This window comes from Aptenodytes patagonicus, chromosome Z (assembly GCF_965638725.1).
Source record: "Aptenodytes patagonicus chromosome Z, bAptPat1.pri.cur, whole genome shotgun sequence".
Lineage (NCBI taxonomy): Eukaryota > Metazoa > Chordata > Aves > Sphenisciformes > Spheniscidae > Aptenodytes > Aptenodytes patagonicus.
Window position 1 is genome coordinate 47,382,046 of NC_134982.1, and position 27,419 is coordinate 47,409,464.

The 27,419-nt window shown below is 40.5% G+C and overlaps 1 protein-coding gene across 3 annotated transcripts in view; it reads right to left on the reverse strand.

The window, feature by feature from the left end:
- Nucleotides 1-27,419, reverse strand: part of PTCH1 (patched 1) — a 74,689-nt gene that overhangs the window by 3,392 nt on the left and 43,878 nt on the right. For 2 of the 3 annotated variants that reach the window (XM_076362114.1, XM_076362113.1), the window contains exons 13-23: nt 25,031-25,149; nt 22,631-23,030; nt 21,829-22,138; nt 16,044-16,186; nt 13,799-13,982; nt 12,219-12,499; nt 10,545-10,682; nt 7,707-7,849; nt 4,623-4,722; nt 3,141-3,395; nt 1,534-2,062 (exon numbers count right to left, since the gene is read on the reverse strand). In XM_076362114.1, coding sequence (XP_076218229.1) covers nt 1,535-2,062; nt 3,141-3,395; nt 4,623-4,722; nt 7,707-7,849; nt 10,545-10,682; nt 12,219-12,499; nt 13,799-13,982; nt 16,044-16,186; nt 21,829-22,138; nt 22,631-23,030; nt 25,031-25,149 — 2,601 coding nt within the window. In that variant the 3' untranslated portion in view covers nt 1,534. Of the gene's footprint in view, nt 1-1,533; nt 2,063-3,140; nt 3,396-4,622; nt 4,723-4,904; nt 4,922-7,706; nt 7,850-10,544; nt 10,683-12,218; nt 12,500-13,798; nt 13,983-16,043; nt 16,187-21,828; nt 22,139-22,630; nt 23,031-25,030; nt 25,150-27,419 lie in introns of those variants that run through there. The other variant, XM_076362115.1, reaches the window with a different exon arrangement.

A 27,419-nucleotide genomic window follows, 5' to 3' on the forward strand; every position in this document is an offset into this window, starting at 1 on the left:
CCAATTAAAAAAATGAGGATGCTTTAATTTCTGAGTTTCTAGCTTCAGATACCTGCAACCAATTCAGTCAAACCCAATGAACGCTTCAAGGAGAAATACGCTACATCGAATACCGTGCACAGTTAAGAATCTCATACTACCATGCAGTTCAGCTTGAAAAAGCTGAGCCCAAGCATTTCTTTATTCTGAGGATACTATTATTTGCCATGTTTCTAGACTGCAAGGCTAAAGGCATTCATGTCTATTTGCACTTCGAGATGTCTGGAGAGACGTTTTATAAATCAGAAGGCGATTTTATTATGAGTCATCAAAAAATTTCCATCAAAACTCTCTGTGTGTGTGCACGCACATGCATGTGTACACGTAAAATAGTTCTACAACCAAAATAAAATGGCTTGCTCTGGTCAAACTAGTGTCTGTCACTGAAAAGCTCTGAAAACCAAAGAGAGAAAACAGGGATCCACAGCTAAGTAACTATTTTACACTTCCTCTTTCCCCCAAAAGAGAAAAACAGAGTTAAAATAGTGAGAAATGGTTTTGCAGGCACAAGCTCCAAAAAGCTTTCAGGGTAAAAACTCACTTGGTTTCTTCCCTTCAAAGTATTCCCTATAAAATTAATGGAAAATTTTCAAGAAAATGAACAGCTTTATTCTTCCCCAAACATCTGCTAAAATATCCTGTCTGTTCTAAACAGTGCTGTTTCCTGTAACCTTCTCTTGCCAGCCTAAAGACAGACAATGATTTAGGTATCAAGTCTCAGAAGTTCTTGGGTGTATCTATTGTTTCACAGGAACACACTAAATGCCCTGCCAGGTCAGCTCTACCCTACGCAAATCTGCAATAGCCACTGCAGCTGCCCCTGGCAAGGGAGAGATTGGCCCAAGGACTCCTCCTGCGTGCGAGTTTGGTGGGTGGGTCTCTGAACACCCCCCAAAGCGCCAGGGGACATCCCGCCGCGCAGCAGTGCACTAGGCACGCTGAGGCCTTCCCGCCTCTCACTCGGCCCATCTTCCAGAGGGATTCAGTCCTTGCTTCAGACTTCAAATTCTTTCATGGAGTTTTATTCAAGAGAGGACAACTCTTCAAGTAGCTGGCAATTTTACACTCTCCTAGGCAATTTCATTCTGTATGATATTTTAGAACATGCCTGATTCAGGGATCAGAAGACAGGACCTATCAACAGTAAATGCAGTCGCACAGCTTTGAAGATGTTCCACAACATCTCTGCTTCATTCTCCTTATCTGGTAAGCTGGGATTGTATGATGTACTTACCCACTTTGCAAGGCTCTTGGAAGTAGTTCATGTTTGAACCCACTGCAACTTCTCAGTGGTGGAAAGTACTGTCTTATCCAACCTGATTTCTAGTGCAAAATGTACTATATTCACAGCCAGCAGTTTTAACGTGATCAGGGACCAATAAGTAAACCTACCTGAAGGAAAGGTACCTCAGAGAAATTTTAACTTTCCCCTTTCTTTTGATCACACCGTTGCCTGGCACAGGCAAAGCTTGCAGCTACAGGAGATGGACCTACCTTACTGTGAGCTGTTGCCAGGTATCCTTTCCTCACATTCAACATCTTGCAGTTCTATAACTTCTACTTTAGAATTTCTTCTTTCACACCGCACGTTAAAAGGCACATGGGGGTCCTCAAAAGGCCCATGGTCAGCTTCATGGTATCCCTCGTAGGACGGAAAGCTCCCTCCCCGAGAGCTGTGGCTGTGCACCGCAGGGTGGACAGCAACAGTCACTGAAGCTGAGGCAGTCACAGTAGTGATAGGCTGGCAGTACGCTGGTCCTGCGGCACCCACGGCGCCGAACGCTGGGCTTCTCATGTTATGAGAACGAGCCCTGTGGCCCGAGCGATCCCTATTGCTAGGTCCTGAATGCCCTTCAGTAGAAATTTCAAAAGCATCCCTGCGAGGGCGGTAAGGAGGTGGTCGCAGCCCTTCCCTCGCTTCCCGTTTGGGTTGTCTGCCCTGACGCCACGCCTGCTGCGTGCCGGACTCTGGATTCGATTGTAATCTGGGACTCGATTGATGCCTTGTCTCTGGCTGAACCACCTGAAAGAGAGACGCATGGTTATGCCTCTGACAAAGTGAGGCAAACAAATACTACGCTCGCTTATATTTTATGCTGAGAACAATTACAATAATGCTGTCCTGGCTCTAACTCTACAAAAGTAATATTCTGGAGTCTGATAATTGTTGACTTTTCCAGATAGTTTTTGTCTGAAGTTACTAAAACCTGGAAAGCATACCTTCAGAAAAACACAGGTTGACAGCTGAAAACATTATTGTAAGCTTCCTACATACTGGTCCATGTTTTCAAAGGGATGGGTGACAAGCACTTGATCTTAACTCGTTCAACAAGCAGAATTGCAGGCATTTGGAAAAGGCTCTATTCCACGCAGGGTACATACACAGGATGTTAGTAGGGTAGTTTGTATAGACTGCAGGAATCTGTTTTCTGATTTCTGTAAAAAGCGTGAAGTGCAGCAGCCACATCAGTCAATAAACCGTGACCAACTTCAAATGTGGCTGTGCTTGTACCTATTTCTAGGCCTCTGCTGAACAAAAACAGATCCGCATTGCAGCTCAGCATGCAGCATCAGCAGGGGTAGGAGACAGAGCTTTTTCACTTTCCTTTGAAATCACAGTTATGCCAACCCAGTAGCAAGATGCAACAGGCCCAAGATTTGGTACAACCCCGAAACTGTTTTCTTCTGGCTCTATCAATCCTTCTCCCCAAAATGTGCTGTCAGAGAGAGGTATGTGAGATGGCGATCCGCAAGGAGCTGTGTGGAAGAGGTCTGGATCTTTTAATCTCTCCCCAGTCTCTCTCTGAGAACAGTCATCAAACAGACTGAGAGCTCTCTCTTGTGGCTTGTGCCAATATGATGCAACAGCAATTACACATGCCAAAGACCTCTGCTTTCGCACCATTGTTTTACCCTCAACTTCATTCTAAAGGAGAGGACGAGGAAAGCCTTCACTCCCTGCTTACAAGTTTTGGCACAAAGTCACAAAGCATAATCAGCCAGAAATATGAAAGAGCTTTCCACAAAAATAAATAGATTTAAATAAAAAAACCCCAAACACTCTTCTCGCCCTCCTGCCAGTCAATATGAGAGCTACTTACAGTGGATCTCGCAAAGACAGGATTCTCGGTGGCTTCCACTATTACTTGATGGACGGGTGCCCCAGGTCCTTGGGTGGCCTCATACTGATGAAGCTCTTCACTGATGCCGGACACTGTGGTTTGAGAGCTGTACTCCGAATCAGAGGAATCTGACCCATTATTTGTGTGCCCGGGTGGCAGTGCAAACCTCACGATGCTGGGGGGCGGCTCAGGAGATGGTGTGGGCAATCTGTTTCGTCCGTTGGCTGGAGAAACCTGATAATGGCAATGCATTCAGTAACATTCAATTAGCATTACCCTTTTAATCATTAGTGCTTGACACAAATGTTCTTCTGCCAAATACACCCTGCCCTGCCACGAGAACCTTAGCACCAGTTTTCTGATGAACATTTATACTGAAATGAAAAAAATTAATGAAAGAAAAAGACATGATCTCCATCTGTGGATATGTATGTAAACAGGATGACACAGATTCTTCTGGGTATCACTGTCTCAGGAAATGCATGTGTGTGTGTGTGTGCATGCACTTGCACTTATAAATATAAAAATAATACATGGACTTCCCTCCCCCTTCAGCATACATTAACAGTGATGTCATAAAATCACCTCAAATGTGTACGTACAGTATGGTTCAGTGTCTATTTGCAAAGAGATGGACACACACATAATAGCAACGTATGCACAATATAGACACGTGAAGCGTAGCACACTGATTCTACTAATATGTGGTAAAGACAGCCCTACGTAACCCAGTAATTGTGTTAGCTATAGAGTAGGTAATGAATAATCAACAACCAAATACAAATTTGGTATCTATGAATCCTTTTTTGCTGGACTTGGGCTTTATACTGTAAAGTCATCAACATCTAAGCGAAGCCTTCCACCCATCAGAAATGTTGCTTGAGCCAAGAGCATACCGCAGGGAGGGGCGACTGGACAGGGGGGACCTTCTGGCAGACCAGTTGTGGTTATGAAGGTGTGGTCTGTGGACCACCACCGGTGTATGTTGGTCCACACAGGCCTTCCTGGTGGTCTGCTCAGTTAAGTATTTTGAGGAAAGCAACAGAGGCGGTGAGGTAGGAGAGAAGAAGGTATTTGTACAAAACAAACTGTCTTTTGCAAAATATTGGGGAGAATCCTTATTTTACAGACTAGTTTGCATATCATATTATGCTTTTAAAAGCATAAATAATCCTACACTTGCATCAAGTTTGCTGATTGCAGCCTCTAAAACAATACTTATATTAAAAAAAATTAAAAATATAAGTGGAAGAATATCAACTAAATAACAAACAGCACATTTAATAAAGATTAAAAAAACCCTAGAGCAAGAAACTTAAAAACTAAAAAAAAAAAAAAAAAAAAAAGAAAAAATCGAAGAGAATTTAAAAAATAAAGAGTTTCTAAAAAAGGCGGGTGATCGGAGAGGGCAGGGGTTCAGAGATAGTATTAATTCTTCTGTTGACCATTAATTTTACTGACCTCAGGGTATGGTCCAAAGAATGAAAGAAGAACAGGAAGCAGCACCAATCCATTGAGAACTCCCAGAATGGTTAAGATTGCCAAAACAGCAAAGAAATACCTGAAGTAGGGTTTAAAGGGGTTTGAGGGAGAGAATAGCCACAAATATTGTTAGAAATAAGGGATTACAAATTGCTCCTAAATATGTTAAAATAATACATATACTAAATTAAATCTAAAATATTACTAACATTGTACTAAATAATGATATCACTTTCCATATATAGATAGAGGGGTTTTTACCTTTTGAATTAGAGAAGCTACCTTCCACAACCCAAAGTGTTAGTTGATAAAGGAAAGAAAAAAATTACATTTGTTAATTTCCCAGAATCTGGAAGCATGTAATGTTATTTATGAATGTGTTACACAAACACAAAAATATGGAATGTGCAGTGAATAGCTGAATGGATTGAAAGCACAAATACAATGAAAAGGGGCCCCCATTAGTGAAAACCCAGCAGAAGCAAACAAATGAAGTGAAGGGTGTAGAATTTAAACAATTTAGCCTAGAAGGAAGAGAAGCCCTCTTCTCCCAGCAGCTAATCCACTGTGAAATGCTTCTGCATCTTACAGCAGAATCTCTAATTAAATCTCCAGTGTATCAGGTAAGGGTTTCCCTTGCTGTTCATTAATCACAACTTTCCGCCTAGAATTCTCTGAGTTCCAGTTTTACCAAATAGCTCGAACTGCAACCTTTTTACAACACAGGAACCCGCTTTCTGCAAAGAAAATGCTGCCCATTCTATAGTAAGCTTCAGCATTGTACTGAGTAAGAGCACTCCACAATGGCAGAGCTGCATTGCAGGCTAATCTTTTGTTGAACAATTTAGCATCTCTGAATACTCTTGTTTTGCGTCAGCCAATTCAAACATAAAGGCTGAAGTACTATGGAAGAAGAGGAAAGTGCACAAGTGGTTGTCCTTTCCCACCACTGAGGGCTAAGGTCTGGGATCCTTCATGAATACCAAGGTAAACCTGTCAGTAAAAGGAAAGCCTTGCTAGTTGGTATTCGGCACAGCTGGGGCTCAGACTAAACTTAAGGCTGCGTTGTAACTAATGATTTCAAGCACTCAGTCTTGGTAAATTCCTGGAGAAGAAGGCAAAGGAGAAGAACGGAGGGCAAGTTTGCTACTAATGGGTCTGCTGATTACATTGTCTAGCTGGCAACAAACTTCACTGCCTCCCTGTTTCCACATCTGATCAAATATATCAGACTCCTGTAAAACTACAAATATCCGGCTATTGTAAACATTTGGGAATTTCTGATCTGCATTAGCAAAAATCAGCAAGCTGATCTACTCTACTAACATAAACCACCAGAACTTTATACTGGGACGGAGATCAACAACAGGCATTAAAAACATTTGCATCTCATCCATCTAACGCTAGGATAAACAGGAGGATTATAGCTCTGACCACTTGGTGTATACAATGTCTGTTAATTTACTTAATCTTCCACATTGTTGGACTAATCTATCGCTTTCCGGAAGTTTGGGATCTTCTTCACCCACTATAACAATGCTTAGGCTCCCACAGTTTATTTTATTTTATTTTTTAAACACGGCATACTAAAGTCAGATTGTGCTAGAAAATGAGAAACTGATGGCCAAAAAAAGTAAAATAACGTAAGTTGAAAAGTTGAAAGGTTCATTTTATAAACTAGGAGAATATCCAATCCAAATTTGGTGTGAAGGGCTCCTATAATCTTCCATTTGCTATGACACAAAAATATGCTTGCCAAAATCTCATCTGTTAAGTAGGAAAGTAGCACACCAAATGTACCCCTGTAAATTTAGGTTAAATCTACAAGTAACCTATATGTCAAAGTGTTCCAACCCTTATCAACCTGATCAACCAAGATCAGGTCCTAAAAGAGTAATTCTACCTTATTTCTTCAACACCAATAAAATAAGGTAAAAAATACTGACTTGGGAAAAAAAATACAAATTCTACTTCAGGACATGCAGTATCTGTATAGTAATAATCCTCATGTAGGTTTCATGAGGTCTAACTGCAAACTGCCTGCTTTCTTCAAATCTCTTACATACATAAACAAAAAATCTTGATGAGATTTAGCAGCCATTCTTTCAGTTCCTGCCTCTGACATTTTGTTGTTCTTCTTGTCAAATGGATGTCAGCTAAGTCTAGTAATCTATCCACCTTATGTCTACCGAAGTAGTTAAGTCATCTTTCAGAGCATTTTTGTTTGGCCCAGTTGTACCTCAGTTCCATTTTAGGGCTTGGATTTTTTTTTCCCCATGCTGTAGTTCACCACAAAGAACCTGTGTTACTTCTAAGATTAGCCATTTTGCAGAGCTCCCCACAGGTTGTTTGGAATAGAATAGGATCTGTTTCATTGCACTTCTCAAATTCCCCTCAACGAAAAACTTGCTTTCCTCTCATACTCGACGAATTCACATTCTTAATTAAATTCACAAGAAACAGTCTGCCTGTAGTTCTAAACAGAAGGGCCTTCAGGCTTTGCTTTACAAAATTTTAATATGAAGTTCTGTGTTCATACTTACGGTTCCCCAGCTCCCAAACAGGGCTTTTTTTCCTTTCCCTGTTATACATCGCTATAAACCTCACATAATGATAGAAGGAGAAGGCCCGGAGTCACTTGCAGCACAGTTGCAGCATGTTTGTAGGTTCATGTGTCCTTTGCACGCAAATTGTTGTGCATACAAGAAGTCTGGAGGACCTAAAGGTTAAAGGTCAAACCCAGCTAATGCTGGATAATACTAGATGCTTTGAACTGACTCAAACCCAGAATTCGCAAACCTTGCTAAAGAGGGCCATTTTTGTTTTCTTTCATGCTGGGTGTCAGATTTTCCTGGAACAGATTGAATACCAGCAATGGAAACACCACCATGTCTAGCATGTAACAAGGAGTTAATAAAACAGAGGGGAAGCAGGCCATGACGTAAGCATGCTTGACACACCATGCATAGTAATAAAATGACAGATATGCTGAAGTGACTAAAAATTAAAAGCATACTTATTTTTATTTAAAAAAGGAAGTCAAGACACACACAAATGCTTTACCTGACAATAAAATCAAACTCTGATCCTGCGAGCATTAACACTCCAAGCAGCGTGGACACGGCCCCATCCAGCACTGGTGCAAACATGTGTTCCAATGCAAGGACAGCCCTATGGTTCCTGTCTCCTATGGCAGTTAAAAATGCCTGTAAAACAATGAAATCCATTTCATTAGACAGATGCATACAACCTTCCAAACAGCCTCTCTCATAGCATGCACAGTTTTTCACCAGTTAATTACTTCAAACTACAGTTTATGAAAGTATCTCTATAGCTGGCTAACCTTCAAGAGAAGGCCTGATTCTGCAGTCATACCACATAGCTGCTGCTGAAGTCACACCACCAGAGTAAGCACTAATTACAGAGTCAGATCGTAGTAATAATTTTGGAAACAATGCCTGCTTGCATAGTAGGCTTTTGTCTCCAGCTTCGCTTATTTCCACCTGGAAAGAATTCATTTCACGGTGAAAGCACTTCAGGTGTCAAAATTACAGGGCTACTCCTCTCACTCGTGGGGCCACAGCCTCCATGACTACCATGGGAAGTTTGCTGTAAAAGCAGCCAATACCGATGCAGGCTTTCCCACGCACTTGCCACAGACCAAGGACTGGTAGCTTCAGTTCAGGTACAGGGTGACACCCACAGCAGAGCTTCTTGGCACATCAGGTCCTTCTGTCCCTTTACACAGAAGTGTCCATTGACACAGTGCATTTCTTCTCACTGGTCCGAGGCTCCAGACCCTCAGATGTTACACATGGTAAGCACCCAACTGATGGAAAGTTGTCAGCATACTCAACAGGACTGGTATGAAGTAACACTAGGTTGTGTGCTGCCTTTTTTTTTTTTTTTTTAACACTTCTATTTCACTCAAAATAAATGTTTTCGCAACTTCTACTACTTCAAAGCTAGCAGGCCTATACATACACAATTGCCTTAGGAACGGTGTTGAACACGGTAGTGCCTGAGCAACAGTATGACTAGTGAAATGTCTTTCTCCCTCCAACTCCTTAGCGAACAAGCTGTATCAAGAACACTCAAATGCTGCTGTTTCGTATGAATTTGTCTTCTCTGTGTATGACTGAATGGTCTAAGAAGACAAGAACCTGGTTGATCTTCTTCCTGTGATTTGTAAGGGCTCTCTCTTCAGCAAATTCTCTGCTGCCTATTAAGATACGAGCTCAAGCAGCTATCTTCCTCTTGGTCCTGGAATTTTAAGTCTCTCTTCTCTAGCGGCTTATTTTCACTCATCTGACAAATTTGGGGTGAAATCAGTCAACACATTAAAAAGTTATCTGGTGGGACATGCAGACCAAAAATGGGTACATGTGGAGCGAGACTCCCAACCCTCACTTCCATAGGTAGCCAAACCATGTATTATAAGTCTTTAGTATTGGATTAAACGTGGTCCATGGAAAATTAATGTGTCCAGGACATCTTACATTCCCATATACATGAATAGATAAAGAATCCACCTCAGGGTAAAAGCAGCTGTCAATGAGACAACTCAATGAATGGGAGCTATGGGATCTGATCCACAAACGTATTAACAAGTTATATAAACATATGTATATGTGTGTAATTAAAGGATGCATAATACAAAAGTCTACTATCAATTCAGAATTTATTTGCAGAATTAAAAAAATGAGGTTACAATTCACAAGCAATAGCAGAGAACTGAGCCATGAGTGGATTGTGAATCACTCAAGTTCTGTATCAACAGTTCCAGCATTGCCTTTTTTGTTTATGCAACAGTGGTTTGACTGTTTATAGGCAGGAAGTTCTGTGAAGGTCAGTACTGCTGCTATCATCTGAGGGCCACTAGGCATTCTTTTATTTAAAGCCTATGTTTGAAAGTTTTTGACTCCAGAGTCAATGTGAAAAAATGCCATTTTCAGTTTGCTTGGCATTTTACCTTCAGCCACAGGTGACTTCTACTTTTATATATATATAAAAGTATTTGCACACTTACGCTGAGTGTGCAAAATGTTGGAAAGATCAGTGCTGACATCGTCAAATGTGAACACAGAAAAATAGCCCTTTACTCTATTCTTTGTCACCAAATAAAGCAAGATGAGTTTTGCGTATCTTGAACACCCAAAACTGCCCCCTTGCAAGCGCACTGTTTCTACGCATTTTTGCACAGCAGGTTGACTAAGCTGGGTGAGTAGGTGCACGTTAGATTTGGACACTTAACCTTGAAAATGTTGAAAATCTTTATATAAAACGTAGTTTTTTCCCCTCTCTGCTCCTCATCACATCAGAAAACTATTTTCCTACAGACTGCATGTTTGTGCCCACTATTAATAGCTAATGGGTTCTGAAAAGAAGGTGCGGATTTTTCAAGCAGAAAATGAATCCAAATACATTCAAATTTTAGTGGTCCAGAGAGATCAAATTACACTGTATGTGATTTGGAAAATCTCCTTTAAAAGTTTCTCTTCCACAAGATACAGAATCTACACGCAAGAGGGAACAAACAGCTACATAGCACTGAGGCACCAACAGTGAGGCTGCAGACAAGGACCAGGAGAGTCTGGACTGAAGTAAGGTGCATCAAGAGCTCTGCTTTGTCTACATATTTGCATCATTCAGACAACTAGATACTACAGGTAACGTATCCCCTCTTACCTCCTGGGAGACTGACTCAATAGTCAGGAACTACTTCATCAAGATCAGCTCCGCTCTATCAAGACAAGCCAAATGGCACACAGAACCGTTTGTGACCAATTTCCTTCTGAGAATCATGTCACTGTCTTAGGAGACTAAGTAAGGATTTGTGATTCTAACGTTGCCACCATTTTATTTTAAAATATTTTGAAAACGCTTCCTGATTTTACGTACCAAAGCAACGTGAACAGTGAATTCCACACCAATGCCAACAGAAGCAATCAGGATAACCACAGGCACTGCACTCAGCTTTATTCCAATTAGACCCATCATGCCAAACAGCTCCACAGTCATCAGAGCCAGCACCACCACCTAGATGATTCAAACAGTTGTTAGTAACTTCTTATACTCCAGACAAATGAAGAGAAAGATATTTCAAAACAACGTGGTGACTATAAAACACACTCCTCAAAGCCATCCTATATTCCCAAAGACAAGCTGCTTTTCCTTGTTTCATTGTGCTCAATGGCAATGACTTGTTAAAGAGCCAGTTTAAATTACACTCCTAAGAACCACTTACCAGACCAAGCATCAATTTTATATTGGTCACAATTTATCAGTGATCTGAAAAACAACTTATTCTTCCTTATCATGGATACCCCCCAAAACACACTCTTTTTCACCTGTGTCTTGGACAATCCTTCCAGAAAAAGTAACTTTCAACTACCTGTATTGGAATTCTTTTTTGTAGAACTGCAAATGTAAGTGAGGATGACTTTTGAGTAGGTTTAAAGCCCAGAAGAAAGTGAATGCCATAATCAGCTGATGAGTCTCAGGTTACAGAGGGGCTCTGAGCTTTTAAGATACTTGGAGGGATTGACACAGACAAATGAACAGTTAAATCTAACAGAAAGCTTTTATTTTTCTTCCATCTACCTTGTAAAAAAAATTGAGGAAAAGAGAGGGGAGGAAATCTGATGAATCAACTTTAAAAGTTGCTAAAGCCAAGCAGGAAAAAAAGATAGAAATACTTATAAAAGCAATGGTAGACTTTGAAAACAAACGCCTTTTCCATGGGAAAAAAGTATGCACTACAATAAATGATTTTATAAGCTAATGAATCAAAAGTAATAACATAAATTGCTTGATTAAGTGCTATGAAAAATATTCTAGACTAAACATTTACCTTTTAACATACCTGTCGTATAAACGTACATTACAAAAACTAGTAACTGTTTTACGCTTTTCTACTTCTGGCATTTTATAAACCATATGATAGTTTATGGAATTTAAACATAGGAACATCATCATTCAATTTAACTTGAATGTTTACTGAGAGGCTTATGGTGCCTTGCAGAAAGCATGGAGGAGTATTCTCTTCAGTTTATAATTTTATGGCTCTTTCTCCTTGATAGCTCAGTTACACTCTTTCCACAGTGTGTACCGTACAACCTAACCATTTCAGTTTTTCCAGAAAGACTGCATTCAGAAATCAGAGGGAAAATTTACGGGCAAGTTAGTCACTAAGCAACTGCCTTGAAAAATAACTATGTCTGATAAAAGGGGAGAAGGAATAAATAATTAGAAATAATTTTAATATTTAATAAAGCGCTTAATTTTCCTCTGTCTCTTATTTCTCATGTTAGCGTGCATCTGAGCAAGGGCAAAAGTTTATGTACCTTTCTAAGAAACCTTTAAAGCTGCAAAAAAGGTGGCCAAAGGATTAAGGTTATTAAGGTTTGTACCTTTAGCATGAACCCTACCCCCTCAAGTTGAATAAATATATAATGAATGATGCAATATACATACTCCACCAGAGGCCCAGACATAAACAAAACCTTCCCGACTACAGCAAGAGCTATGCTGAAAGGAATTTGACTTCAACAAAGACCCTTATAATAAACTTACAATGATCCCAGCCGTCCAGGGGTTTAGGAGGAAGAGGGCACACACCAGAAACGTGCAAGCCAAAACCACGCTAATGGATAAGAGGAGCCAGTGACGAAGCCCAATGTACTGCTCCCAAAACAGAAATGGGTAACCATTTGGGTAGCTGGCGATCCCCAGGCTGGTGTAGTTACTACAGATAGCTCTCACTTTCTCGATAGCCTCCACAAAGTCAGAAGTTTCACGCAATCCATTGAGGTAGAAAGGAAACTGAGCGTATTCTATGGGCTCAGCTGCTGGAACTAGGAAGAAGACAGCAGTGTTAAAATGGGTGTTTGGAAAGAAGAAGATATGCAGAGAGCACGATTAACAAAACGCTTTGTTCTCCACAGCAGAATGCTTAAAGGTGTTGAATTTAAATTTTACTTCTTTGGAACAAGTGACATTTTAAAAACTCCTCAATAAATTGAAAGCTGAAGCAGTACAGGAGATTACTATATTTTGTCACGCAGTGCAATGGGATGAACACAGTCTACATCAAGTCCCCAAATAATTCTATATAATTTAACAGATATATTTCAATATATGTTATTTAATCCTCATCAGTGCTATAGTGGTTTTTACTGAATACCTGGCCAAAAATCCCTAACTGCAATATAAAGTAGAAGATCAAACCATCCTAAACATTTTATCCAAATGCTCTTCTTTTATGCAAGTGCAGTTCCTTTGAAATCAAAGGTCATTCCCCTGAGATTAATTGAGGTCCACCAACGCAAAACTAGAGAAAAATTATGCTCCATCAGCCTGATTGGTTTTTAAGATTTCCATTGAATATTTTGAAAGTCAGATTCAGAAATCCATGTTCTGTTACTGATGCAAATGACTGGGAAAAACACCTAATATAAAAGTAGTGGTTTACCAAGGAAATACATAACTTTTAATCCCTTATTAATTTGAAAAACCAACACTTTCCATACTTCTTTTTGAGCATAATGCTAAGTCTACTGTATGACAAGAAAAAAAAAAGGCCCCAAAACAAGCATTTTGTTACTGCCGTTGTGTGTTCCAGACCCTGCAGGGTCATTCAGTTGACTTGCTAAACATGATTTGCCCTATTATAATCTCAACTATAAATTTTCATTAAGACAAGACTTGGCTGACTGCCACAAAGCTCTAGGGTTTGGATACACTGAAGCGTGGCTAGCTGGTTACCCAATCACGTTTCCAAGCGCACCAGTCCTCCCCTATATGCCCTCTCCCTTTCCCCACTGGTATCCAACTAACAGTCCTCCCAATAAATTGAAAGCTGAAGCAAAGCAATGCGAACTGGCCAGGTGACACTAAAAAACAATGCTTACTGTAAGTTTTTAGAGCTTTAAACGGTTATAAACCTCATTTTTCAACATGATGAAACCCTGCAGTGGTGCCACATTTGCAATGGTGCATGGGTCTCCCAAGACTACAGAGTAACACAATATATTGTCCTGTTCACGCCTCTGAGCCCTGTGCAGCATCCACCAACTACAGAGTTACTGGTTCTTGAAGGAAGGAGTGGGGGTACTTATATAAACTGTAAGACATTAAGATGAAATGCCACTTACTTCTCAGCCTTGTTTCTGGCATATAGTCTGCTTTGTCGTGGACCCACTCTGGGCGGTGAGGCCGGATGTTGGCTTGCGAGGCAGCGTAGGCCACAGGGTCATTGCTAACCCAGGCTGTCAGGTAGATGTAGAAAGCATTTGGGTTAATGATTCCATCTGCATCCACCAGACGCTGTTTAGTCAACTGCAAAATGGAAAAAATTAGAAGCCTTTCAGGAGGAGTTTTGCTTTCAGGGCTCTTGCTGTAAAACTTTCAACAAACGGCCTCGAGATGCAACACACATATAGGAGGGGAAAAGCGAAAGAGTATGAATCTTCACTTGAAGTGACTTACCAGTAAACTATTGTTTGACAATGAAAAAAACCCTAAAAAAACTACAGTGACAGTAGAAAGTGGTTATTTATAAATCAGTACTCATATAATATTTACAATAACCACTAAATCAGCAGATGGTTCCAGAATAGACTGAACCAATTAAATCCGAATTCTGAAAGCCTGCAGCCAAGAGTGAAAAACAACCAAGTTGAAGAAACATATTTAAAGAAAGGGAAAGAAAACCTGGCAAGAGTCCCTATACACGTCTGTGTGCAGTTAACCTCTGTTGTTAACACTGAAGGAAATGCCACCCAGTAAATGGAGGAGAGCTATAAAAATAAAACAACATCTGTATAAATTTTGCTAACACTTGCCTCCTATGACCTATGTATTCAGAAAATGCCCAGCGTCAAGAGAGCAGACGAATGCCCTGTGTTATTTGGGTCACTGTGGGCAAATGCATCTGTGGGGTAAACAGCAGTGGTACACTTCTAGGGTTCTGTAGCCAAATCCTGCACAGCTAGAGCTCTGACAGAGGACTCTGTGGGTGAAAAGTATTACTGGGGTTTTTTGTTTTGTTTATTTAAAATTCTGGCTTGGCTCCATTTTCAGGTCTTTTTAATGAAATGAAAAACAACAGTGACAGCAGTTAAAAAAAAAGCTGGATTCCAAGGATCTGGATTCAATTAGTCCACAGGATATGCAACAACTGTATGTCTTCAAGCTGTCTCTGGAACTGCACAGTACAGCGCTCAGCCCCTGTGGGTGCACCGCACTTTTCTCCCTCCCAGGCACAGGAAATTATATCAGCAGCTGCAGTCCAATCGCATTTGTTCCACAGTGTACCTGGTACACTCCGCTAAACAAAATCTCACTGAAGGTTTTCTCTTCAACTCCCTTTCTTTGCTTAATTCATAGCTGAAGCTTCATTCAGACCTGGCAGCATGCTGCATGTTGCTATACAGCAGTGTGTTTTACACACCATAGTAACTTTGAACAATGTACTCTGTAAATCTGTCACCTTTAATGCCAGGAAAGAAAGAAAGACAATAGGCAGATCTGCCAAGAAGCTCATTAGAAAGGCTATTTTTCTGCCTGAAAGCACAGCGCGTCAATGATGACTCTAGGAAAGGAGAAGTTAAGTTATTGCAGAATTTCTTCTTAAGAGGTTTGAAATCTAATTTTAGTGTAAGGAGTCAAACCTAATGTGTTTCCACCTACCAGTGGCTACAGCAAATGCAGTCATATGCTGTGATAACCTTGCAAAAGAATTTCAGACATATTTTATAGAGGCCGCTCAAACAACTGTCATTCTTAGTTCTACAACAGTATAGCTGTATTTAGTGATGATGGTACAAAAATACAATACAGCATATAACGATTTCAGTGCCCTTCCACTATCATTCATCAACATCTTTTTTTAAAGGTTATATTTTGCATAAATCGGTAGGAACTAACGAAATGATTGCAAATGCTAGATTCAAAGCCACAGCAGAAAGCTGAGCAAAGGTCAACCCTATAAGGCAATCTGATTCAAATCAGAAACAATGCCACTGAGGGCAACAACGCTAACGTTGGCTCTGCCTGGCATAGGACCAGACTCCATCTGCATATGGATGCAGCAAAGCATTTTTCACAACTACAGTGGAAACTGAGTGTGTCTGACACAGAACAGCACCAAACACATGCCAACCAGTAATAACCAAGGGCAAGCATTCCCAGTGTTGATTTTGAACACTTTGCAACACAGGCCACACTGCAGCTAACAAGTGGCTTCAGCAAAGTTAGTGAGGCCATACAGTAAGGTGTAACTCAGGCATTCAATTCATCAGGATGAAAAAAGAGACTACGATATGCTCTTTGCATCTCCCCCCACTCCTGACGACTTGTGTATTCCTGTATAAACCAGTATGGACTCTAATACAGTACCTGGCTGATGTCAATGGGCTTTGCTCGGTTGCCTGTTTGTACCAAGAGTTTGTAAGCCAAAACAGCATCATCAGATCCATTTTTATAATTGTTGTAAGTGATCTTCCCCGTTTCCCAGTCACTGTCAAATGCATCCTGAAGTCCTGAAGAGTTAAGGGAGATAAGGGGAAGACAGAACAAGCAGGTAAGCAATCACTCTTAGAAACGAATTTCAGTAGGAAGAAAGAATGACGACTCTTTTTTCATAGCTGAATCAGGAAGAAAGTTATCCACCTGCTGCCTCCTACATTTGGGGCTCCTCATTCACTGTCAGTGTGTGGGAAGGTAAAGTACCAGTTGCATGTCCAGTATTTTGCCCAAAGGCAGGCAGGTGCAAGGGAGAAGCCTCAAGAGTCTTCCCATGTTGTGCAGACCAGCAAAGCTGAGCTAGCAAGCTGCCAATGCAATGTGCACTGGTGTAAACCAGCCTCCCCTCAAGGCAAAGAGGAGATCTTGGATGGGATTAGGACCCTCTGGTCCCGCGTCCTTCTCAGAGCCTTTGAGAGCAACCTAGCACTCTGCTTAGAGAAGTATATGGGGAAGAGTTAAGATTGTCTAGAATAAAAAGTGGTTTTCATCATGAACCATAATTCCAGAATCATCACACTCAAAAATCCAAACTCCATAAGCATATCTGCATTTATCACCTCTTTCATACACACCCTCCTCAAAACAAAGCTGAAGTCTTGCCCTGACCTGGATGGTGCCAGAACAGAAAAGGGCTGAGTTCAGCCCTGATCCAACTTCACCGCCTACCGTGGAGTTAAAACCAGAGGAGGCATTTAGTCCGTTATCTAGCCGGGATACACTCTCCATACTCCCCTCTGCCTCACCAAAACCCTGGCCAAGTGCACTGAGCCACAGAGGAGGACACACATCGCTCTCATTAACTGTTTTGGGCTACTGCAAAGCACTGAGGCAATAGCTTCTACAATACAACCAGAAATTCCACTACAAGGGGAAAAAAAACCCCACACTGAAACTTTCAACTTCAAACAGCAACTCAGCTGCTCTTCGAGCACAGCGTGAGTGAACACGATTTTGTCAATTTGTTCCATCTGTTCAGCTTGTGCAGCTAATACAACTCGTGGGATCTGCTGCCAGCACATGTAAAGATCACAGCCAACACCTATTCACTCTCAACTGTTATTTTCCTCTTTGCCACCCTTCAAGGGGGAGGGAATACCTCACAGCACAAATTTGGATCAGATTTAGTACAGGAAGCCACAGCCCAGTACAACGAGGCTCTGTGCAAGCAGATGACAAACCGCATGTCCAGGGAAGGGAAGGAAAAGGCCGGGGGAGTGGCAGTGGAGGAAATCGCTGACCCACCTTGCAGCTGCGCTGAGGAGCCGTAATGAAAACCGTCATTACAGATCAGATAGGTTAGCTACAGCTGTACGGAGACAGGAGTGCTGGAAAAGAAAATGCACCCGACCAACACCACCTCTGAGCCGGATTACCCACTCCCATTTACAAACTCATCCCCCCTCCTTTAGAAAACTGCCTCCCATGTTGTCCTGCCACATCACACCCACTCGTGAAGCCAACAGACTAAGAACCAAGCGATGAAAGAAGCCTGCCAGATCTCTGCACACAGCGCTCCAGCACCTGCCCAGGAGGAGGACAATTTGCTGTCAGGTTTTCTGGCATCACCAATGGACTTTGAGGTCCCCTTTAAAAAAGCGTTGTTTGCTGGTGCCCTTGGAGAGGGGAAAACATTGCTTAGGACATGCAAAAATACCAATCCATCCCTCCTGTGCCAAGTTCAGCTCCATGTCAGTCTCAGAAAGTGGCCAGGTGAGAGCATTTGTGCTATCATACCAGTCATGTGAAAGACAACTTTGGGAGGTTAAGAGGAGGCTGCCAAAAAGGCACATAGGAAAGGAGACCATCGAAGAACATCTTACCTTACAGTAAAAATGGCTCCCTTCAGCAGGAGGAGCACACAAATTGCTATGACAGACAGAATGTGGGGGCAGAGCTTTCAGACTAACATCCATCCCCTGTCAGGCAGCTCCACAGACACACAATAACAAATATATCCATTGGCATGTGACATTACCCATTTGTGGTTGCAAGGTACGTCAAAAAAGGGCATGTACATTTAACATTACTGCAGCGGGTGAAAACTAAGCTCTCTCGCATGTTCCCCTCTCCCCTGTTCTCATAAGTTTGGTCATCCCTCAAACCCTGCTCCCTTTTATATCTTTACTCCTCAGCTGGCTTAACCACTTTATGCTCTGGGTTATTTTACTACTGGCCTTGCTGAAACTGAAAGTCGGCGGAAAGAATACCAAGAAACCACTATCAGTTGTGCTTAATTTCTAAAGAATTTCAAAATTTCAATAATTAAAATTTCCCATAACACTTTGAAATTAATAGCAGAGTTGCTGCTTTCAAAGCAAACAGTACTTCTGTTGTAAACTGTTCATACCAATGATTTTAAGGGACATTTAATCTTTTATAAATGGGATTAATTAAATGTTACTGGGCAGAAAGATAAAAGCAACTTGTTGACCTCTTTCTGCAGAAAAGTTATAAAAATTAAGGGAATTTTTAAATCTTGTATATGAGATTTTTTCATATCAGCAGTCACTTTTGCTTAATGCTTCAGAAGAAAGTGAAATCCTCCAAAATTATGTGGGGTGCAGGAATGGGGGTGAGGAAGGAACTCCTACTGACTCATGTGAACAGCTGGCACCATGAAACACCAGGTAAGATTATCCTTTGCAAAAACAAGCCTAATTACAAGCCACCAAGGAATTCAAGCTACCTCATTTACATTCAGTCACTTACAAAAATAATGTTAACATTTCCAGTTTAAATGAATGATTAGAGTTAACTCTTCTTCTGTTGCATTTTCAGTAACAGAAAATACACTAACATGGTATGATACCAGAAAGCAAAATACAAGGGAACCTCTGAAAAAAGAAGTGCGTTAGGCTGAAGGCGCTCTACTGCTAGTAAACGAGGAGAAATGTACAGCTAAGACCAAGGATGCCTTCTTGATAAAAATTGCTTTTGTTCACATGTCGTTGCTTCCCTCATTCTGCCGGACAAATGTCTGCATGTCAGAAGGCCATCTTCAGCCATTAATCTCTAGCACTGAATTCCCAGCCAAGTCAGCAGGAATTAGCCATGAAGTCTAAAGTTGCCCCTACTTGGATTATCCTGCTCCTTCAGCATGTAAAAATGCACCAGTAGAACCGTTCCCACCTTGCAGAGGATCCTCCCTGAATCCAGCCTAGAACTGTACCTTGTTTGTAAATTCTGTTTTCACCTTCCCTCCCCTTTACTCCCTCAGCATCAGGCCCAGTTGGTAATGATCAGGTATTATTCTATTAGTGTCTGCACCTTGAGATAATTCCCTAACTATGACAAGTGTGGCAGCTTTTAGTATAGCAGTTTAGTTCCCCCCTGTTACATCAATGCCTTGTACCATTTTAAAACATAACTTCTTTCTATTGATACATCTCAATATCCTTCTTCCTTACAGCTTTGTGAATGCAGTATCACAGCCTGTGAAGACAGCCCTGCGTCTTTACAAAGCAGCTGGTTTGTATTAATTGTCCCCCTCTTGGGGAAGGTGGGGAGGAGGGGTAAGGACACAGACCTAAATGCTAATTAGCAATCATAATGATTAATTGTAAAGCTGTGGGTGATCAACGGGCCAAGCAATGTGCCTTCCGTCACACGGCTGCCATGTCCACTCAAACCACTGCAAGTCACTGCTTCCTGGGAGCGTCCGTGACCGTTCCAGCATGACATTTTAGCTCCATGCACCCTGTCAGTATATCCAGGGTACCAGGAATACTCATAGCTCCTCTAGCCAAAGAAAAGCGAAGGACAAGGAAGAAGGACAGGCAGGCTAATATGGGCTGGAAGGAGAAATGTAACTATGGGCAATAAGAAGAGAACAGGAACACCCCTAAGAACAGAGCAGATCTGGAAAGGTCACATATGAGCATGGACATACAGCACAGAGAAGGAGATCTGCAGGCCCTTGGCATTGGGCCAGGGCCACGCAAACAGTCCTTAGCACAAGGAGGTGATTACAAAGACGACAGGGAGGCATCCAAAGTGGAAGAGGTTCGGGAAAATACATGGTGGGCCTAAAAGAGGGCGAATGGGAGTACGAGCACCCCTGGGAGAAACACCAAGTGGGCTAGTCTCCAGCATTTCGCTCTGAGAAGCCAGCAAGGGAGCAGATCCAAGGGCACCTTCCCGACTTTATCATTGGCAGGCTGTGCTGAGGTTCAGCACTAACATGTGAAGATCCTGAGCACGATCTCAGATTTCTGTCTCCCTCACAGGTTTGGGGGGGGTGGAACAGAAGGGGGGACATCAGACACATTTTTTCCTACTGTTCTGGAACAACAACAAAAAATACCCACAAAAGAAATAAACAGCAGAGTTACAAGAGAATTTGGAAAAACATGTAGAAGGATGCTTGCTTAGAAATCTAGAAAGTATAGTAAGGTTCCAATCCAGAAAAACATCTAAGCTATGTTGATTTTTCTTCCTGCCAGTAATACCTTCCCTTACAGCTCAATATGCTTATGTGAGCAAAATATTTTAAGTAAAACTTCCAGTAAGTAGACTGTAATGAATGGATCCAATATATTTAAAAACCATTAAAAAACCAAAGCTAATAGCTGAAATACTGCTTTGCATGATGTATCAGTACATTAAACACACAGGAAACATGATTATTTTGATTAGATGTGTCACTTAGATGCATCCTCTTTCCCAGTATTGGCCGACATACTTTCAGAAGGAATAAAATACCCCAAATACTGGCAGTTACATGTTCTCTAAGAATCGTTGGCTGCACTGGTCATCTGTAAACAGTTAAGGTTAAAATTTACAGCCTCACTAGGTCAGCACAATTTATTTTTCTGTTGGCAAAAGCTTCCTGGAGATTCTCCCAACAGAAAGACAGAGGTAGGACAGACATACTCCTGGGCAGTATAAGTTTGCTCACAGCAGAGAGCTATTAAATTTGCTGAGATGTAACAGTACTATTTATTTTAAATACAAAACAGTTATTTGTCTCAACATGTGTAATTATACTATCTTTAACATCTTTAATAAGCTGACTTCAATATAATTATCATCATAGTACCTGCAAGGCCATGCCTTCTCTTGTCTTTCCCTGCCCCGTTACAATTCAGCACAGAAAAAGCAGCACTATAGAAGGAGTGAGGATACTTGACTGGAAATCTAGAATGTATAGGAGGTCCCCAATCCAATAAAACACAGAAGCCACACTGAATTTTCTTCGTGCCAGCAGTCCCAGCTGAAGCCAACAGGATCACTCATGTGGTGAAAGTTAAGGCTGTGCCAAAATACATCGCCGGATGGGGACTTTTCATTTACTGTTCTCAAAACACTCAACAATCATTTATTTTCCCAAGACAGTGGGCCATATTTGGCCATTAATTATAAAGCAGAACTCCACATTAGCTGGTTAGAAATTAATGGCATGAGATGGCCTTTCATGGATATGATCTCTTAAAGCTTCAAAACTGTCTTACTGGGGAGTAAACTTAACCACAAAGAATTTAAGTGACCTGTTGGAGAAACAGCAAGTCAACGTGCAAATTCAGATCAGCACCTATGCGTTCTCCCTCCTGCTCACAGTCTTTAACCATGTGAGTATATTCGAAGAGGGGAGCATTACTAGCGTGAACAAGTGGTTACTACTGTAGAATTAAGAAAAGTTCATGCAACTCTCTCTTACCTTGCAGCCAGTCTCGAAAGTAGTGCAACCACATTTTGGGAAGCTGCCTATCCTCTTCCAACAAAACGTATGTCACATTGCTGAAACTTCTGTGAAGTTCGTAAAGTAAGTGCTGGACATTTGGATAGTCTGCTTTCTGTGTCACAATATACATGTTGTAGAATGAAAAGTACTTGAACTGTGCGGCAATAAAGTCATATTCCCGTGTTTCTCGTGGTACAATGTCTGTGAGATCTAGTCCATCTCTTACCCGGGTAGTTCCATAAAGGCTGAGCCCAAGTAAACCCAGAAAAAGAAAAATAACCACAATCTGCAACAGAAAATGGAAATGCATTTGGTTCTAGGTTTCTAAAGAAACTAACAATTCATAATGGCACACTACAAAGCCAGGTTCAAAATTAACAACCGTCAGTCTACTTTAAAGCTTTTCTTTTTTTTTTTCATAACCATATTCACTACAAGGCTAAGCTAATTTGTGCTTTATTGAAGGGGCTCTGCATCATGGATGAGAAATTTCTATCATAATAAAGTTTAAAAGTGGCTTTAGTTTCACTATTCACAAGCTTTTGTTACTGAAAGTCACCAAAACCCTCACTCATAATTTATATTTGGAAAGTATGTCTCTACAGCACTCGCAAGATAAAACTTTTAAAGTATGAAATTAGCTGTAAAATTATTAAGAATTGTTATTCCAAAATATTTCTATTTATTCCTTATATTTAATACCACTGCCAGGATAATTTTATTACTGGGCAAGGCAGAAGTCTACTTTTGAAAAACAGGTAAATAGTTCCCTGATTACCTTAGCTTTTGGTTTTAGGAGAAACGGAGCATAATGCTTTTCTGCAAAAGATGAGAGCGTCCACTTCGTACAGGGTGGCTCAAGGCAATGCATACTGGAGTCTGAGAATTGGGAAAGCAAATCCCTCGTCGAGCTTGTGCTTTCTGGGCTCTGGCAGCTAAGATTATCTTGTGTCACTGTCACTGGCTGCACAGATATTTCTGAGCGAGGCTCTGCTGTGGTGTAGTACACCTGCGTATGAGGATCGTATTCTGTGCGCAACTGCACTGTAGACTGCATTGTAATCTGAGTTTCATGTGCAAAACTGTGACTGCTGTACGGGGGTGGAGGACTGTAGCAAGTATTGTCGTTTTCTGTATATGCTTGAGGCTCAATCTGAATCACTCTAGTGACACATGGACTGTAAGAGAAGAGAAAAACATCTGTTCGCATTTAGATGGATCTTTGTTTTAATCAGACTAGATAGGATAACCTGCTTCCATCTGAGACTGCTTCTACTACTATTAGATGGTTTATATTAACTAAGTGTAACACTTTGATGTGAATCTTAATTCTGCGCCTTTAGGAAACATTTCTCAGACACGGTTCAAAGTGTAGGCCTCTGAGAATATGTGCACATTTCTTGTGCTCAGGAAAGAAGGAACCACCATCTGTCTGAAGACATTGGTATCTACCCACACCACTCCATTAATTACACATGCTAATCAGGTCAGTACCCAGGTAGCTGCACACAGTCTGAATGCACAGTATGTGTGTGAGTTTGCATCTACGTGCTCATACTCAGAATTAAGGTATTTCGATCAAAATGTAAACACATGACATACTGAGTTCTTCTGTTTAGAACTATTAAAGTAACTGTTAAATAATATTTGGGCCTTCTGGATAAGATCTCAGACTTTTGGGAGGCAGGTTGAAACCACTTGCCACACACTGACTGAATGTTTTAAAAATTAAGTAAACATACGCAAGGATTAATTCCCAGGAAGGATGGGTAACATGAAGAGACAAAATTACAGGTAATTGAAGCATTCCCTTTATTTTAGTCTATGCAAGACCCTAACAGATACCTAGTTTACAAAAAAAAAAATTATCAGAGACAAACCTCTTCCTGTACATGAGAAATGAAAAATTGATGATAGAAAACAGTATCAGAGATTTTTCACCAAGTGGACAAATCCTACAAAACCAAGAGGAATTCAGAATGTTGCCTACCTAAACAAACCAAGATCTCATTAACTGCATTTCTTCATAGGTAAATGGGCCTGAATTCTGATACACGTTTGGTGCAACTTTAGATGAGGGAATAAATGGAAGGTCTGATTGCCCTGTATTTCTGAGAATCAGGGCTCCAAAATTCAAGCACATTAGGCCATCCACTGAAGCTATGACTGAATCAGAAATAGAAAGTAGGAGTCCTGGCTTGGGATCCCTGTTCTAACCACTCCCTCAAAAACAAATTTAGGAAAGTGCTTTCTCTCTTTACATTAAAATTAAAATGTCAAACTATGTCAGCTCCTAGGTGTGTGTAAAAGGCGAAGATGACACAAGGCGGATTCTCCACATCCTGGTTATGACAGTAAGAGTACATGTGTAGAAATACAGCTGATCCTCTTTATTGCAGGCAAAAGCAGAAACTAAGGCAGAAAACATGCTTAATTTCTAAGCAATGGCTCCACTGATGACAGTAGGCTCCTCCTAGCCCCCCCCCCACACACTCACAGCTGGCTGTGTATCAGGTAAGAGTCTGTGTATACACTCTTTAGAATGGCAGTATTGCCATTCTAAATTATTATTGCAGCTGTAACAGAAACTTTATCAAGCATTATCCTGTAAAGGTACTGATCATCCCGCATTCCTCATAGTCCTATGAAAAACTCTGCTAAGGGGAAGTCATTTTACAGTTTATACATTATGTTAATGTATTTAAGTTTAAAGGCATAAAAAGCATAAAAATTAGCACATAGTGATTAACGGTAAGTAAGGCTTCTCAGTACCCTGAGTTATGTACAGTTTTCCAAGATTACCCAATACTAGCACTGGACACCTTGCAGTACCCCGTTAGATTCTAAAAATACTTGAAGATATTCCTAAAGCATGGATCTTTTATCTCCTTTCAAAAAGTTGTCCTTCAACAGTCAAAATGAACATATGTATGAATGAAGGGAAAAGTGTGTGTGTGTGAGAGAGAGAGAGAGACAGACAGACATATTTTAACTTTTCCGCTCAGTCAGGTAGAAACCAAGGTAGCAAATGTAAGTCAGTCACTAGCAATGAAATCTTAACAATAACATACTGACCCCACTGCAATGAAGAACTCCCACTTCTGACAAGGAATGGTAGCACTGACTGGTGACCACAAAAAGGACACACCTCATGCATCAATCTTTCACACATTCTCACCTTGTAAAACAGCAGAATATATCCAGTCTCCTGTCTTCCCGACGATAAAGGTCCATGCTCAGGATAGCAGGAAAAATCAGCAGAACCATAGCAAAGTTGAATACCACCACAACTGCTGCCTGGAGATCAATCATAGGAGAAGCGATGTCGTTACTAAGCTTCATGTAGGGCATCAGCTTTACAAAGCATAAAACTTCCTTTCAATTCTCATCCATTCACCCATTTATCATGTCAACCCGTCAGACGCTTTCAAGCTTTTCCCTGAGGAAACTGGGAGATATACTTTTACATTCCCATTTCATTATGGTAGGCCTATTGTGGTTAATTACGTTCTTTCAATAATAAACTTCATATTATTTTAATACATCTGTGCCTGGAGATGCGGTGATAATTTTTTAAGTGGAAAAACAGAGTCAACAAATTGTACTTTTGCATGAGATTCTGCCACACTTAGGAGTCTCACAGTAAAAAAAAAAAAGATGGAAGCAAAAGCAAACCTGGAACTAGAACTGAAGTTCTCACATTAAAGGGGATCTGAAGTAATTTAAGCATGACAGTAACATTAAAGCACATTATTAAATCAGAAATGAAATAAAGATTTAAGTAAATTTTAATGAAACTTGTCTATTTAGTAAAATATTATGCACTTGTACTTACTTAGAAGTCTAGCCAAAAAGAACAACATTTTGGGTTTATCAGGGATTATTTTTAAAGGAGAATCAAAACTGATCCAACATCACATACATATTAATATGCTTGTATTTAACAGAACTTGATTAATAAGCCAGTCTACCAAAATGAGTCTTAAATTGGAACAAGAATCTATCTTAAATTGGAACAAGAATACTTGGTTTAATTTGTAAAGCGAACATTGCATAACGAAAAAAACCAACCTCCCCGCCCACCCCCTTTCAAACCATACTTCAAACCGTTTCCCACACAGAGATTCCCAGAGAATCTCCATAAACATATGTGGTGCAGCATCTATCATTATTATTAATAGCATTTATTTGTAATGCAGAATTGTTAGGAGCACTAGGCATCACAAAGGGAAAGCCTGGGCACAGATGGGACTGGAAGATAGTTGTAAGAGTAGGAGAGACACTGGGAAAAAAATGGTTGAGCCATCAACAGATGAAAAAATCCCTTGAAATCCTTATATTTTACTCATTAGATAAGCAGTAGCCATCTCAATAGTAGGCCAGTTTCATGTTAAGGAAATCATACGAACTATCAAGCACCTCTACCTGTAACTTCTGAAGTAACGACTGCTTGGGTTAAAACAGTCATAAAAAAGAACAAAAGTTGGGCTACAAAAATGAAGTCACTGACCTGACATAAATGGGCCCCCCTTTTTCCAAAATAAACAAATGGCTGCTTTTGATGTTGAAAAGTCAGGCCTCAAAACTGGCAGCTCAAAAGATGTGACATCCAAAATCCATGCTTTAAAAATTCTTGACTTACGTGTCAAATAAATAATATAAATACCCTAAATAATGCAATTTTTATTTTTGTGTCTCTTTATCTGTGAAAATCAAAGTACTAGCACACTGAATGATTTTTAGGGTTTTGAAGCTGTCAAAGTATAATAAATAAGACTAAATATTGTTTTTACTTTTTTGAGAATGACAGAATCAACTAGTTACGTAAATATTTCCTAGTCATTTCAATCAAAAATATGTTGTATACAAAAGTGTTTTTTAATGGTGTTTCTCTTTTGTTGTCTCCAGCCTGCTTTAAGTAAGATTTTGGTCCTGCTGGTTGTCTGCAGACATAACTACTAAAACAGAATTTACCTAGTACTTAAAGCCAAATTAGTATTTAGCCATCTTTGAGAGAAAGATCCAATAACGATTACATGATTTATAAATATGCACACAGAAAGGTATGTAAGGTCATAGCCAAAACTTTAAAATTAAGTGATTTCCTTTTGATCCTCTCTAGAATTAATTGAATCTGTCAGAAAAACAAATGGCTGCTGCTGCAAGCAAGGTGTTTGTTGGACCTAGTTCATACAACTGCTTTCTTTGCTGCTAAACCAGAGAAGGTTGAATCACCCATATAACATGAATAATTAGTTGTGTCTAACCAAGATCTTCTATCAAGGATCAGCTAAAATCTTACTGAGATTTGGAAAAAACAGCTGAGGCCTGACTCAATAATTCTTATTCCTCCCAGCATGGCTGAAAAACTAACAGAAGTCCTGTGTTCCTGCTCCATAAACTGCAAACGCTTCATGCCTTATCACTTCCCTTTGTAGACCCCAACATTCTTGAATGTCAAATGCTGCTAAACCTGAAAACTAATATGTAAGTGTACGGTAGAGATGCCATTAAAGTTACTTATATTCACATTTGATTTTTTAAGAAGCATCAAAACTAATCCAACC